This window comes from Vidua macroura, chromosome 3 (assembly GCF_024509145.1).
Source record: "Vidua macroura isolate BioBank_ID:100142 chromosome 3, ASM2450914v1, whole genome shotgun sequence".
In the NCBI taxonomy this organism is placed as follows: domain Eukaryota; kingdom Metazoa; phylum Chordata; class Aves; order Passeriformes; family Viduidae; genus Vidua; species Vidua macroura.
Genome location: NC_071573.1, coordinates 88895037 through 88910255, shown reverse-complemented (window position 1 = coordinate 88910255; position 15219 = coordinate 88895037). Strand labels below are relative to the sequence as shown.

Sequence of the window (15219 nt, the reverse complement as noted above, 5' to 3'; positions counted from 1 at the left end):
ATATGCATATCACATTGAAAAATTTTAGATTGAAGTTACTACTCAAATTTCTAATGAATCCAAGTGATGCTGAAAATACTAAGCTTTGTCATAAACAATAGTTACATTTCCAGAAGACAGATTAAAGGTTGTTAAAGATAGTTGAATTTTAAAAATAATATGTAATTTCTTGGCATAGTGCAAAATGAAGGTGGTAGCTCTGCAGACATGGAGAAATCTGCTAATGTAAGATTTCTCTGGTTTTCACTGTAGATGTTCAAATCTCTGCAGCTGGAGGGCTGAACTGGTGCCTTGCTTGTACAAATAGACAAAATCTAACAGACAGTTTTCAGATTGTCTCCCTGGTCTGTAGTCTGTCTTCTTTAACAAGAAGTTTGATCAATTTTGGATGAATAATTCATAGTATACAACTTGAGATACTCTGATTCTAAGCAAATCTTCTAGAAAACATTACTACAGAGCAAGTTTGTAACTTTAATTTGGGGACTTTCTCTTAATTTCAACAGTTCCAAGTAAGATTTTTTTTTTAATAGCCTGTGGAAGTTTGAGGATTCTCTTCGGGTGTTGTTTTGTGGTTTTTTTTGTTGTTTTTTTTTTTTTTTTTTTTGTTTTTTTTTTTTGTTTTTTTTTTGTTATTTTTTGTTTTTTTTTTCTGGTTTTGTTTTGTTGTTGCTTGGGCTTTGATAATCCAGTTTGAGTGGTCAGACACAAACTGACCTCAGACCTCACAGAAAAATTAAGTGATATGGGAATATATTTTACTTCGGGTATTTCTTCCCCCCACATTTCAACTATGCTTTAATAAAGAGGAAGCATTAGTATGTTGTAAAAGGTAATTAATTGGAAAGTGCTAAAGTTGATTTAGCAAAGGTGCAGTATTCCTGATTTCTTGCTTACACATAATTCCTAAAAAGTTCCTTTGGAACTGTAGTACAGAAAAGTACTTTGGCTGATGGATGCAAACTGCAAACCATTTTCACCCATACTAAGGATTATTAGGAGATTTGTATTTTAACAATAGTGCTAAATGTGAATAAATTATAGTGGATCCAGGTTATCATACAATTGGCACAGGCAATGCAAAAGAGAGTGGTTGGGAAAGGAGCTTCAGGCTCTAAATTTACAGCCATCCTTAAATTACATGGGCATATTTTTTTTAAGATGGTGATGCCTGGCATCAGTGGATAGTATACAACAAACAATTTGTTGTGAGAACATTCTTCACGAGAAACAGTAATTAGAATAATAATGGTGCCTGAGTTCTAGTAAATGTCCATTAGATAGTATGAGAGTGTTAAGCAGCAGATTATGGAAAATGTCATCAGTTTACAGTAATGGATGATGCTTTTAAATTTTCTGCCTCTGCTACTGCTTTCTTCCTCTGTGAAAAGCTTTGCAACATTAAAAGCTATCATGTTTTTCCACTCACAGCTGTAGAAAAACTGAATGACAGTATAAACAAAACAACATTGTAATGTATAATTAACAAAGGGAAGGACTCCACTGTGATTTTTATTTACGGTTACATAATTGTATTTACAGAATTTATATGGATTATATTACTATGCTGCAGTATTGGCAGGATTATTATTAATACCAGTGGCATTAAGGAAGTAAGCAAATGGATATCGTAAATTGTCTTAAAATAGTTTTATAAAAGATGGGCATAAATACAAAGTGCTTATAAATGCAGTTTATAGAGCATATGATGCTTATCCTGCATGTGTAGAATCCACTGGTAATAGAGCTTCCCTTAATGATTATATATGATATGTATATATGTGTGTGTATATATATATACACACAGAGACATAATTTTTAGTGCAGATTTGTAATTAATATTAGAAAACGTACTCCTTTTTTTCAGGGTTTTGGGGAACTTTAGTGGTTTTGGCTTTGCTCTTTGACATGTTTCATGAATTCATCTTTAATTCAAAAAGCATAATGTTGTTTGTCTTCTTGTCACTTTCTTTTTGGAGGGGGTTCCTGTAATATAAATAGCAAAGAAAATTATGCCTTTAAGAAAGAGAAGAAACATCTGTCATAAAATATGGGTTATTGAAATTTAGGTAGTAAGTTTGCAGTATCTTTTTCGTATGCTGCAAATTCCATGTAAAGACCTCTGCTGCTAGTGATTGAGATAGGTTTGTGGGTTTTTTCTAGAAGATGAGAACTTGAAAAATCATGTCACTTGTCTTAGACTTTGTCAAAAAGGAAACAAGTGGAACTGCACATGTCTCTGTGCACTTACAAGGTAGTAAAGTTTTTTTTTTGACAGACCATATTTCATTTGAGCTTTATATCAAGCTATGCTACTTCACTGATGTGGGACGTACGCTCTGCTAAAGCTGCCATGCCATGAATATCTTGTCCCTGCTTTAACAGTTGGCTGGACTGTAGCATCAATGCAGCAGAGAAGCAGTTGAAATGTTAATGCAAGTTTACCACATATCTGTAGAAGATTGCTGAACAGTGTCATTAAGGGACAAAGTGCAGATGAGGGACTTGCTTTAAATACTGAAGTCTTTAAAAAGTGAACAGTGGGTTTGCTCCTCTTAGGTGAGTTTGGGGCTAGAGTGTTATTTTGAATAGTTTGGTTTGGGTTTTTTGGATTTTTTGAGTTTTTTTTTGGTTAAGATTTGAGTCCTATTATGGTATTTTTCCCAATTGCTATGTACCACAAACATGAAGGATTAAAGAGAAGCAGTTGTTTTGAAACTAAATGATTTTCTGTGGCAATGCATTATTAATTAATCTTAAAATGCTGATTACTGTCCCACACTGATTAATTACTCTTGACAGCTCCTGATGTTTTGCTTTAATCAAGTATAGCTTTACAATGAAAAGCTGTTTTATGAGTAAGGTGGTTTCTGTCCATTTTACAATAATGATTTTCTCTGGAAACTCGCTGCTGTTACATAACTTGAATATGTGAAGGTAATTTTAAAACATGGTCCATATATGTAGAAAATAAATTTTCCAAGCCTGAATTTTTCATCTAACAAATGAATTTAATTTTTTACAAATAACACACCAAAGGAAGTATTCCAATCATAAGAGAGATTGTGGCAGGTTTGCATTAATTATTCTGTATATTTTTATGTTTCATCTATTACTTTCTGATGTCTCTTTCATGCTGATATGTGGGCTACCAAGGGGATTCTTTAAAGGAATGAAACTGTAGCAAACTCTATGCAAAACTCCCAGTGAGCTATAGTACTGTCTGCTGTCACCTGTCAGTTTTTTAAAATTTTTTTCTTCCAAAAAAAGATTTTTATATTAAAGTCCAATGAAAGCAAGTCTTTCATTGAATGTGGCATGATTTAGTGTTTTAAAATATACTTTTCTTTCTCTTTCAGCTTTACATCTTCCAGTCCAGCCTTACAACATGGGTAAAAGTCCTGCACTTCAGATTTGAAGCAATCTGCAGTGAGAAACTTTGATGTTTTACTAGTCCAAGATACCAGAACCGCTTCAGTCAAAAATAACAACTGTGCAAAAGGACATCCTTGAGCCTTCAAACCAGGCTTCAGTTTTTCTTGACTCCCCTATTTAATTTGAACATTGCCCATTATCTAATTATAATTGCTACAAATCAGTTGTTTTGTGTGCAGATGAGAGAAACAGGCAGAGATGTAAAAGTGGCCTTGTGGTAAAAAGGATTATCTACATTACTGGTATCAAAATCAGTATGTATGTCCCAGCCTCAAAAGTTGTAGTCTTGCATTTGAGTAGTGTGGGAAAAAAGCCCCAGTTAGTAGAAATCGTGAATTTTTTTAGGCAGGCAGCACCAGTATTTTTATTAGCGTTTTGTATAAATAGGTTTAAACAAAACAATTGTAAACAATACATTGTGTTGTATAGAACAGGCATCACGGACATTTCCTGATTCTTTTTGTAGTCTGGGTTTCTTAATCCTGAATTTTGAAGTTTTGTTGTGTGTGTTAAAATAACAGTGTAACTGAAACCTTGTTGTGAAGACTGGAATGAAGGCAAATGAATCTTCCATCTTCAGTAGTTTGCTTGTATGACCTTTCTCTCGGTGTGTAGTCATAGTGAAGAATGATTTTTCCTGAGCTGAATTCATTGTAGGGTTTTTTGACTTCTAAAATTTTTATTATTTATTTGATAGAGGTGAAAATAAAGATTTAAGACTGGATACCTATCCTGGTGCCTTACTTACACACCATCTCTATTACCCCCCTTAATATGTGTGAGCTAAGCTGAAAAATTCCATGTGCTGTCCATTTAAAGTTGAAGGTGTGCAGCATCTTGTGTATTTTAGTTTAATCTCTTCAGCAAATATCCATTTTCTAAATATGAATCAAAAGTTTATTTTGGTTACTAAATGCTGCAATCCATCTTCCTCATATAACAAATTAGTCTCTGATGCATGAATTTATAAACTGAGGAAAAAAATACATACTTTTTAATAAAAATTCAATTAATAGCAGTTGTGGCTTCATGATGATGTATTCTTGGTTTCCTTTTGTTTTTGAACCACAGGTATTAATTCCATAGAACACTAAAACACCCCTTAAGCGTGATGCTTTGGCTGTGTGGTTTGACTTTATTTCAGCTTTTGCAGATAATCTTACATGGGGAATTTTTGTAACCAGTTTCATTGTTCCCAGAGCTTTACTAGTATTTTATTGCAGTGGTACAAGATGTGTTCTGTGTAAAGCACCCACTGTGGACCCTTGCAGTTATGAAATAGGCACTCACCTTATATTTCCTGCCTGTGCATGTTTGGCTCCAGGCTCTCAGAAAGGAGCAGTGAGCTTTGTGTAGCAGTCCTGTCATTTCTTTCTTGTTTTACTGTTGTGTTTGTAAATGCTGTGGTATTACTCTGCTGAGACCATCAGAAGTAATTGTGCCCTAACATTACCTTTCTTGTTTTTGCAATTTGCTGGAACATGAATCTGAAAAGATTGAGATACTGACAGAAAATGAACCTCTGCCTTTCTAATTAAAATTATGAAGTAGATGGGCAGATACTGTTTGCTAGTGGCAAGTAATACTTTTAATGTACTTGCCGCTCAGAAGAAGAAAATTCAAAATGAGAAAATATTTTTTCCCAAACTAGTTTAAAAACCAGTTTCTTCAAATCTAGCAAACATCATCATAGGCTTTTTCTCAATCTGATGGACCTCTAAAACTTCTCGGACTCATTTTGCATCAAAATAATATTTTCTTCAGCCGAATATAATCTTGACATAGTTTGAGTAGGGAGGGACAGAACATAGAGACACATTTTTTCTTCTTTTGTTTCATGTCTGCTGTTAATAAGAGCTTTCATCTCTGAGGTAACAGTAGTTTTTGAATACAATACCTGCATCAAGCTGCCTGGAACATTAATTTACAGTTCTGGAGAATGAGAGTTGCTCTAAGCACATTCTGTAATGTTTATATGGTTCTGCCAAGTAGGTAAGTCAGCAGATTGCAGATCCTAGCCTGAGTGGGGATATACCAAAGTTAGGTATCATTTTGCTTAGAATCATCTTATGGAAGAGATCTATAAGGTATTAGGCTAAAGAAATAGGGTTTCCAGGTCAGTGTATTTAGTTCTTAAATATATTGCTGAAACAACCAGGTTTTCATGAATTACTTTTTAAGTCAGGTCTGTCTTCTATGAAATTCAAAACATAGGAATTCAGTAAACAATTTTTTAGTGTTTCCAGAGAACTTCTACTTTCTTTAATACACTTGCAGTCGTTCTGGATTTTCTTCATTGGGACTATATCTTAAAGTACATATCTTGAATATAGTTCATGTAAGTATAAAACGAAATGAAAAGAAGAAATAAAAATTGAACAAAAAAACTCCAACAAACAAAAACACACACAGAAAACAATAAACAATCCCTCTCCTGCCCTGTCAAACATATGAAAGGGGAAAGAGAATGTACGTGGATATTTTAAGCGATCTTCCTACATCATTTGAAAGCTGTTCCTTGGTGCTAGGTTCATTATTTGTAAAAAATAATTCCTACCACGTAAGTCTCCTGAAGTAGTTGGTTTTTAGCCTGTGAAACTTTGAAATTCCACATAATTCCCAAATACTTGAACTGGAAATTGTACTATCAGTACAATTAGGTGTTCATGATACCTGATGAAGTTTTCAAAATGCTTCCACAAAATAGTCAGAAATTATGCTTTTATTTTAGACTACGTGATCCTTACCATGCTTTGAAAGTACTAACTGTATCTAAAGTTAAGTTTGCTTTTAAAATAATGCAGTTAAGTGAGTTGAAGGGTGTCCTTTAAAAGATAGTAATTTTGGTGTTTGCAGCATTCTTTAACTTTGCTCTGAATAAAATGGTTGAGTAGTGCAAAAGTGTGTCCTATGTTTAAAAGAAAACAGTCACTGCCAGCTGGACAGGTGGTTTTGGAAGCCAAACTCCTGGCCCCATATTCACCAGTAAAGAGAATGAAAAGCAACTTTCTAGGAATAATTCAATAGTAATGGTCTAAGGAATGAGATGTAAAATACCAACTAATTTAGAATAGGTTGATATGCCCATTGTGTTTGTCAAAACATTTAAAGACTTCATACTGCTGCAGAAGATTGCAGCTGCTGATGTGTTTATGATGAATGACGGCCATCATATTTGTAGGAAAGCAAGGATCATATCTTGCAAGAAAATTTTCAAGTCTTTTCAAACATATTTACTGTTCCTGAGAATTGCTGTTTTTTTGGTTTTGTTTTTTAACATTCATAAGAACATTGATAGTAGTCTGAAAAGAAACTTGGTAGGATTTGGGAGCAAGTTACACAAACACAATGAGGTTTTGATAGTCTCTTGGACTACTCTAAAAAGCAAAAAGGCAAAAAAAACCCCAAAACCGTCTTGGGAACATCATACCATGTTGTAAGGCTGGAGATGGATGTAAAGCACCAAAGAAAATCACTAGGTAAGAACAAATAATTGAGATACACAAATCAAAACAATTATATGTCCTGCTGAAGGTGCTGTATCTTCTTTCATAGTCTTCTTTCACAGTTTTCACTGACTTATATCTTACTTTGTTTTCAGGTTTATGGTAGGTTGTGGTAGATGTGATGATTGGTTTCATGGTGATTGTGTTGGACTGAGCCTTTCTCAAGCACAGCAGATGGGTGAAGAAGATAAAGAGTATGTGTGTGTGAAATGCTGTGCTGAAGAAGACAAAAAAATGGAGTGTTTTGATCAAAATGTACCAGATACTCAAGTGAAACTTGAGCATAAAGAAGAAAAAGCAAGTGAGTGTGAAAAACTGGGGGTGTCAAAGCAAACACCTACTTGTAATCTAAATACAACAACTGAGAAAACAAAGCAAATGGAGGACACTGGGAAGCACAAAGTCAAAATCTTCAGACGGGTGAGTCTTATTTAATGTTTTAAGTTCTCTTAATTACTGGGGTTAGAAGGTTTCTGCCTGTGCCATTGCCAATTAATGGACCATGTTTCAGACATCTTTGTGAATCTAATTTGCAAAGTTACTTCATTTTCTAAGTGGCTTGACTCTTTCAAGAGGTTATTGCTAAACTCTTCTTATATTGAGCAGGGATATGTTCGTGTCGTATGCATATAGAACATCCCAAGTTGGAAGGGACACATAAAGATCAGTGAAGTCCTACTCCTGTATGTGTATATAAACCTATACATGCAGGTGTACAAAGAAATGATGAAGAACCTTGTGCATTTTTCTTTCAGATTTCTAAACATATTATAGGACATCTGTCAGTTTACTATGTGTTATAAGCTGCAGATAAACAATAGGAAACAATACAGTAACAGTATTTTAGTTTTGATTGTTATTATTTCAGATTGTATGTAGAAAGAAATGCCTAGTGCTTTGATTGGGGTTTTTCTACATTTCATGTCCAATTTTACTAACCAAAAGATAATTTACAAAGATTATTGAGACAATTCTTCAATTTGTTAGTATATAATGTCATATTCATGATAATGAACAATGATAATCATCAGTAAGCCTGTCTTATTTCAGAGTAGTAGTATTGAAATTCTGGAATATAAACTATTCTTTTTAATTTTAATTTACATATGCTCTCTAAACGTCAGTGACCTTTGTGGCTAAAACTGGTTAAGGGATGTTCATCAGTATCCCTGACTTTTTAAAATAACTGCAAACTTAGTGGTTGTCAACACAGAACTTAAATGTAAACTGTCTGTGCTGTATCTTGAGCCAATATTTTAAAGAGATTTTTAAGCAATGCTTGTCAGTAATTTGGGATATTGTTCAGTAATTCTTTAGAAAATTATATGGTGACACATACATCCAGAGGATACACTATACAGTGTAAAGAGGAAAAAATGGGGAAAATATGTGGTAATTACATAGAAGTTGATTGTAGCATTCAGTAGCATGCTAACATGTGTAAATGTTTCTTTCAGGAATCTGGGGATGGGAAGAATTTACCAGAATCCAGAGACTCAGATACTAAAAAAGGGCAGCATGTTCCTGCTCGGAAGGGATCACAAACTGCTGCAATTTCTCGGCGGTCTCCTGAAGATAAAAATGAAAAAATAAGTAAAGAATCTCTTAGTACAGTGGAAAGGTCCACAAAATCAGGTACCAAGGTTTGGGGTTGTCCTCCATGCTGCAGTTCACATCTGTGTATAGAGGAGGATTATACCTTTATTTATAGCATCTGTTTTTCAAATCATGTTCCATATTGGATGTGATGATGATCTGAAGAGCTGTTTGTTTCATAACATTTATGATTTTTATTTCTCATTTCGTTTTCAGTTTTATTTAGTTGGTAAATGTGTCCTAGGCAGATTATGTTTCCTGTTTCAATAGCAGAGGATGCTCACGTAATCAAAAGTGGGAGAAAAAGTACACAGACATCACTGTGTTAAACTTTATTTTACATTGCATGAGACTTTGAAATACTCTTTCATAAAATACTATGAAATGCTTTGTATACATAAAACTGGTTTAATTGCTGTATGAATTATATTTTGACTTACTGTTGTCTTTTGATAATAATTAACAAATTGACAATTTTGTCAACTCATTTCAGAGGGGAACATTATATTACTTGGTGAGTCATCAGATTTTCATCTAAACTTCATTTGAAAGGTTGAAGGGACATATTTACCCTTCCAGCAACCTTTCCTCTCCCCAGCTCCCTTCCAGGAAGCATTTTTCTTCTAAGGTCATTACAATGTGAAGTTATTGTTATTCAGGACTGAAATCTCAGCAGCAAAGCTAGTGAGATTTTGTGTGAGAACTGTGTCTTTTACTCTGAAACTCAAGCTTTGAATTTTTGTCTAAAAATACATAACTTAGCTCTTTTGGTCTTTTGCCAGTGCTGATGCATTCTAGAAATCTTTATCAGTCTTCAATTTGTTCTTTTTTTCTGACTATAAAATGAAAAAAATTATATTACTTAGTTCCCATTTCTTCCCTAAATTGAAGGGTGCTGCTTAAAATTAGTGACATGTTCACATGCTGACACAAATGAGCTTTCTGTTGACTCTCTGAAAATTAGTAATTTTTCTTTAATGATTTTAGTTTGATTAGACTTATCCATTATTTGAATTATTTATGACACAAACCTTATAATGACCTTGAGTGTTACTTGAATCAGAAGATGAGATTATTATAGTTGAAATAATTTTGATGGCTAACAGATGCAGAAATGCTAAGTTTAATGTAAAATGGTATTTTAAAGTAAAGCTTATGCTTATATGTGCTTCATAATATATTATTTCTCAGTTTATTCATTGAAAAATGAATCTATGCTGTTATAAAAATTTAGAGTCAAAAATCATACTTAAGATCAAGCTAATGAGCACTGGTCATCTTAATTTGGTGTAGAAGAAAATACTGCAAATCAAAGGGCAAGCCCACTGTTTCTGCTAAGGAAGTTTTTGTTCTGAATTAATATAAATAACATAAAATCCAAACCAAAGTAAAAAAAAAAACCCCAAGCAAACACAAACCATCCATCCTAGGGGTCCAGTCCTTCTTCTTGAGGATCAATTCTTAGCAGTTTAAAAATAAAATTTCATGAAAATAATTCCATCGGCAGCAAAAGTTTATTAATAAACCTACTTGAGTATTTTACAGTTTTTAACTGTGTTTTGATAGGTATGCATGAGAAACAAGAAATTAAGAAAAAGAAAAATGAGAAAGGATCCATTAGTGCAACACACCTGCCAACTGTGCCAGCTTCCAAGCCTTCTGCTGATCAGATAAGACAAAGCGTTAAGCAATCTCTTAAGGAAATTCTTATGAAAAGGTAAAGATACATTAAGAAATGAAATTATTCATTTGTATTTATAAATATTTTCCTTTGGAAGGCAGAGGAAAAACTGTTCATTATTTGGATGCATTTTGTAATTTTTGCCATTGTGTTCTCTTATAGATTGACAGATTCCAGTTTAAAGATTCCTGAGGAGAGAGCAGCAAAAGTTGCCACGAGGATTGAAAGAGAGCTATTTTCTTTTTTTCGAGACACTGATGCGAAGTATAAGAACAAATACAGAAGTTTAATGTTCAATCTCAAAGATCCTAAAAATAATGTATGTGTGATTTGTCTGTTGTTCTTTGCAGAAATCCTTGATTTGCTGTAGATTAAAGGAACAGTCTTCAATCTTGGAACATTATCAATTCTCCTGCAGTTTAACCAGTTTGGGTTTTTTTTTTTAGGTTTCCTTGTTTTTTTGATGTTGGTTGTTCTTTGGGCACTGAGTATCCTGTGTGTTCTTCCCCATCATTAATTCTCCAGTGACTTGCTCCCAGTGTACAGTTTTTTTGTTTGGTTTCAAACTGTAGTAGATATAGCCTGCCTAGTTTGTGTTTCCCTTTACCATTATTTAGATATTCCTGTCCCCGCCATCATTCTTTGCTGTTTACTACACCTACTGTTTTTCTGTCCAGGATCTCCTCACTGTGCTTTTTAACACCCAGATTTCTCAAGCTTGGTCTTCACTCTCTATTCTGCTTTCTATGAGCCCATTATTTAACATCATACCTCCTCAGTTTTTGTCTTTGGTCCTTTATCAGTTATTCTGATCAAGTCACTTTGTTTATAGATTTTGCCATTACAGTTAGCCAATTATAAGAACTTCTATCTGAACTTTTATCTTAAAGTTAACTTCTGTTTGCTCTCTGCTCATACTGCTAAAGTAGTTGGTGGTCTTTTTTTTACCCTAGGACTTCATTTAGTCAAGAAGCATAGATACACTCTTTGATCGCTTCTTCTCTTTGTTGTGTAATGCAGAGGATTTGCACCTTTAAAAACAAAAACAGTGAATTTTCCAAGTTACTGCTGCAGTGGGCATAAACTCTTTCCTCTTTGAAACAGCAGTTAATTATATCTTTAGTCATTAAGGGTATGTGTAGATACATTGTTACGTAGAATAAATGGAGCTCTGGAATTAAGCTTTTTATGTTATAAAATCTAGTACTGCTTCCTGGAGTGGAAATAATTACAAACCTGCACACTCCATTTAGCTGTACAGAGTGTGTTGTATGTTACTTCTCTGATTTATTTCCTGCTGTAAGCTATTTTTGTCTTGATAGCAACAGTTACTTTTCTTCTTTCTTCTAGATACTATTTAAGAAAGTACTGAAAGGAGAGGTTACTCCAGATCATCTAATAAAAATGAGCCCAGAAGAACTGGCTTCCAAAGAACTGGCTGCTTGGAGACAGAGAGAAAACAGACATGTGAGATTTGTCAACTTACATTGTTTATTTGACAGCCTGAGCAAGTATAACTTCTGTTTGCAGATTATGTATATGCAGAAAGAGCAGAATGGGTGTTGCAACCAAGAAGGAGGAACTCTGTAATTAATTTAGTACTCAAAACCCAAAGATGTTAGGACAGAAGTGAAAGGAGTGTTGTCATTTTCTGAGGAGAGGCAACCATGCACTTTCCTTTGCCTTGAAACTGGCTCTTTCTTCTTTCTGTCTCAAGGAAGGCTTCTTTGTCCTTATTTTCCACAAGATTTTAAAGCTGTTACTGGAGCTTTATAAACACCAGTTTCTTAAAGAGGGAGAAAGAGATATTGAACAAACCAAACCAGAACAAACTGGTGGTGTTTCTAATTTACTGCTGAAGCATTACAAATCAGTCCCCAAGAAGTAAATTCAGAGCTGAAAACCTGATTTACCAGTTGGAAAAGCAGCCTAAAGGGACAATGAACAAAAAAAAAACAGGCAGCAAAAGAAACCCAAGAAAGCATAGGAAGTTTACTAGGTTAGCTTAAGCATGACTTCTTGAAACAGAAAGTCACTCTATGTACTGTGCTGAGAATTTAGAAGGAGAAACAGGAATAAGAGGATCTGTATTTTTATAGAAAATTCCTTTTTGTTAGACATTGCTCCATTTGTTGGGCATTTAGTATGACGATAACTGCAGCTGCTTAGAAATGGCCATTAAAAAATTTCTAGTTTACAAAATCTGGATTTATGTTGAGAGGATCTTTGGAATTTATATTCCACATTATAAAACTTAAAAGCACGATGTTTGGGTAGTGTAAATTCATCTGTGTACTCAGAATGAATGTTTGATAATAACTAATTTAGTAGAGTGGGATGCTGTTTTAGAGACTGCAGTGTGCTTTGCAATAGTTGTTATTCCTGTGTTTTTTCCTTGTCATTGCTTATTGTGGCTAGACCTGTTTATGAATCATGATAAATTTTGCTACTTTCTGTGGAAAAACACTTTTTGATTATCTTGTTTCAAGGGCCTAGAAAGAATGAAAAGTTCGTTTATTCTGTATCTATCCAAAGCCCATATTTTGTAGTGGAACTTTTTTGCATTTATTTTTATAAACATCAGTGAAATTCTGAAAACAGACCATGCAAAATAAAATTCCACTGCTACGAGAAATATCTTTCCAAAAAAGTGTATGCTGCTCAAAAAATTGCTGAAGGGTCCCAGTTATTTCAGAGAAATGCTTCAAAATTTCTAGAAACATGTAAAATAAATAGTGATGTATCACTTGACTGGATTTTTCATGTTACTATTTAAGTACTATTTAAGCAAGGCATCAAGACTGTTACTTAATAATTTTTTTTTATTTTATTTCCCCAGGATGTTTGTAAGTATGTTGGTATTTTTCAGACAGATAAAGCAATCATAGAATTCTTGTTTCCTTAGTAAATTAGGCTTGAGATATTTGGCATAGCAAACACAACCCTTCCTAGTGTAAGAAATGGAAATGTGCTTTAAGAGGCAATTTTAGAAATAATGGTTTATATTTTATTTTATTGCAAGACAGCAATAAAATGCAAGCAAGACAGCAATATAATGGTTTATATTTTAAGCAAAGCAGCAGTGCTATTGGAATTAGCATCTCCATTACTTTTAAAAATATCAAGTTTTTTCTTGAGGTGAAGCATTAGTTTTATGTACTAAAAAACAAAATGTTGAAAAATGATACAAATTTGCATATATTTATATCCTTCATGGTTCCTATTATTATGGGAAAATAATGGATGTATTTTTTTCTTTAGTTCTCAGGAAATCGGAATTACTGGTATTTTAATTCAGTGTTGAAGGTTTGCTTTATAGTTTATTTAAATGCATGCCTGGTAAGTACTTGCTGCTATGCTGTAGGAGAAGTTAGGCTACTTCCATGTTTGCTTTATGAAACTACTTGACACTTGCAAAATAAGAATGTATTACTTTTCTTCCTAGAGGGTTTCCTAATTGCAATACTGTTACCTCTTATATTTCTGGATTTCCAAGTTTTACTGTATGGGAATAATTACACATAACTACTTGTTTTCACAGACAATTGAAATGATTGAGAAAGAGCAGAGAGAGGTTGAAAGAAGACCTATCACAAAAATTACTCACAAAGGAGAAATAGAAATTGAAAGTGAGACACCAATGAAAGAACAAGAGGAAGTAATGGAAATTCAGGTAGAAAAGAAAGCATGGCACTACAGTGTGTTTAGTTCATAGGCAATATGGTTGTGAGGTGTTTTGTTTATGATTTTGTTGTTCAAGTCTATAATTCTATGTTAGTTTTTCTTTTATCTTTTCTGACTTCTTGGCCTGGTGATTTTGTTGGTTTCTTTCCTTCTATGTTGTGTCTGTGACTGTATGATGAATTCTGGCAGTAGTAGAAATTAGAAAATATTCTTAATGGTACCTGAATATACTTGAGTATACCAATTAGTTATTGTAATGAATTTGAAGATTTTTTGATAGAATTTTAGGCTATTCAGCTGAAGGAAGAACTTTATGTCTGAAGGGAGGAAAATGCCATAAAACTTTTAAACAATATTAGGAATATTAACAGAGGGATTAAAAAAGCCTAACTGAAATGTGTTTGACTTTTCTTAGGAGCCTAATATGAAGTTGTTTGAGAAGTCAGAAGAAGCTGAAAAGGATAAAGAAATAAATGAATCTGCATCTCCAGATACTACAAGTCAACATAAAAATCATCTATTTGATCTAAACTGCAAAATCTGCATAGGTAATTTGGGAAAGCACATGAAAATAAATAGATCGCACTTCTTTAATTTTCAGTCATAAATCTCAATATACCTCAAGAATTAAAATAAATGTGGGTTTTTACGTAGTTTGCTGATGAAGTTGCGGATGAAATGTTTTACTTCATAATTTTCAAAAGAGACTATTAAAAGCATAGTCTATTGGCACAAACTTAACTTCTTTTAAAAAAACAGTTTCAGAAAGTGCAATCCCTATGGTGGATGTACATACTACTGTTGATTGCTCATTTATTTATCCTTTGCCATTGCAGTGGCAAAATAATGTTTAGTGTGGAATAAACATATACAATATATTAATTTATACAGCGTATAAATATATGTAAAATATGTATCCTATCCCACTTCAGTGACAATATTTAGTACTTTTGGTGTGTCTCCCTTGTGTTCAGAGGAAGTCCTCTTTTTGTTTCTTTAATAAAAAATGAAACCCCTTGCACTTCCTTTTCTGCAGGCCGAATGGCACCACCTACTGATGATCTGTCAGGGAAGAAGGTGAAGGTATCTGTTGGGGTTGCACGGAAGCAGTCCGACAATGAAGCAGAGAGCATTGCAGACGCGCTCTCCTCCACATCAAGTATTTTAGCTTCAGAATTGCTAGAAGATGATAAGCAAGACTCATCAAAATCATTCACACCTCTCCCAAAGTAATATAAGCTGTAGAAATAGTATTTTTAAATGAAAGACATTATTAATCTTGTTAAGCTATTATGTCTAAAGCTACTTTTTTAATGG

The 15219-nt window shown here is 33.6% G+C and overlaps 1 protein-coding gene across 6 annotated transcripts in view; it reads left to right on the top strand.

Annotated features, from left to right (window-relative positions):
• The window catches only part of PHF3 (PHD finger protein 3), a 53610-nt gene that overhangs the window by 26803 nt on the left and 11588 nt on the right, over positions 1-15219 (top strand). For all 6 annotated transcript variants that reach the window (XM_053974020.1, XM_053974016.1, XM_053974018.1 and 3 more), the window contains 8 exons: positions 7037-7361; positions 8399-8576; positions 10104-10254; positions 10381-10537; positions 11569-11685; positions 13760-13891; positions 14318-14450; positions 14939-15131. In XM_053974020.1, the coding sequence (XP_053829995.1) occupies positions 7037-7361; positions 8399-8576; positions 10104-10254; positions 10381-10537; positions 11569-11685; positions 13760-13891; positions 14318-14450; positions 14939-15131 (1386 nt within the window). The remainder of the gene's footprint in view (positions 1-7036; positions 7362-8398; positions 8577-10103; positions 10255-10380; positions 10538-11568; positions 11686-13759; positions 13892-14317; positions 14451-14938; positions 15132-15219) is intronic.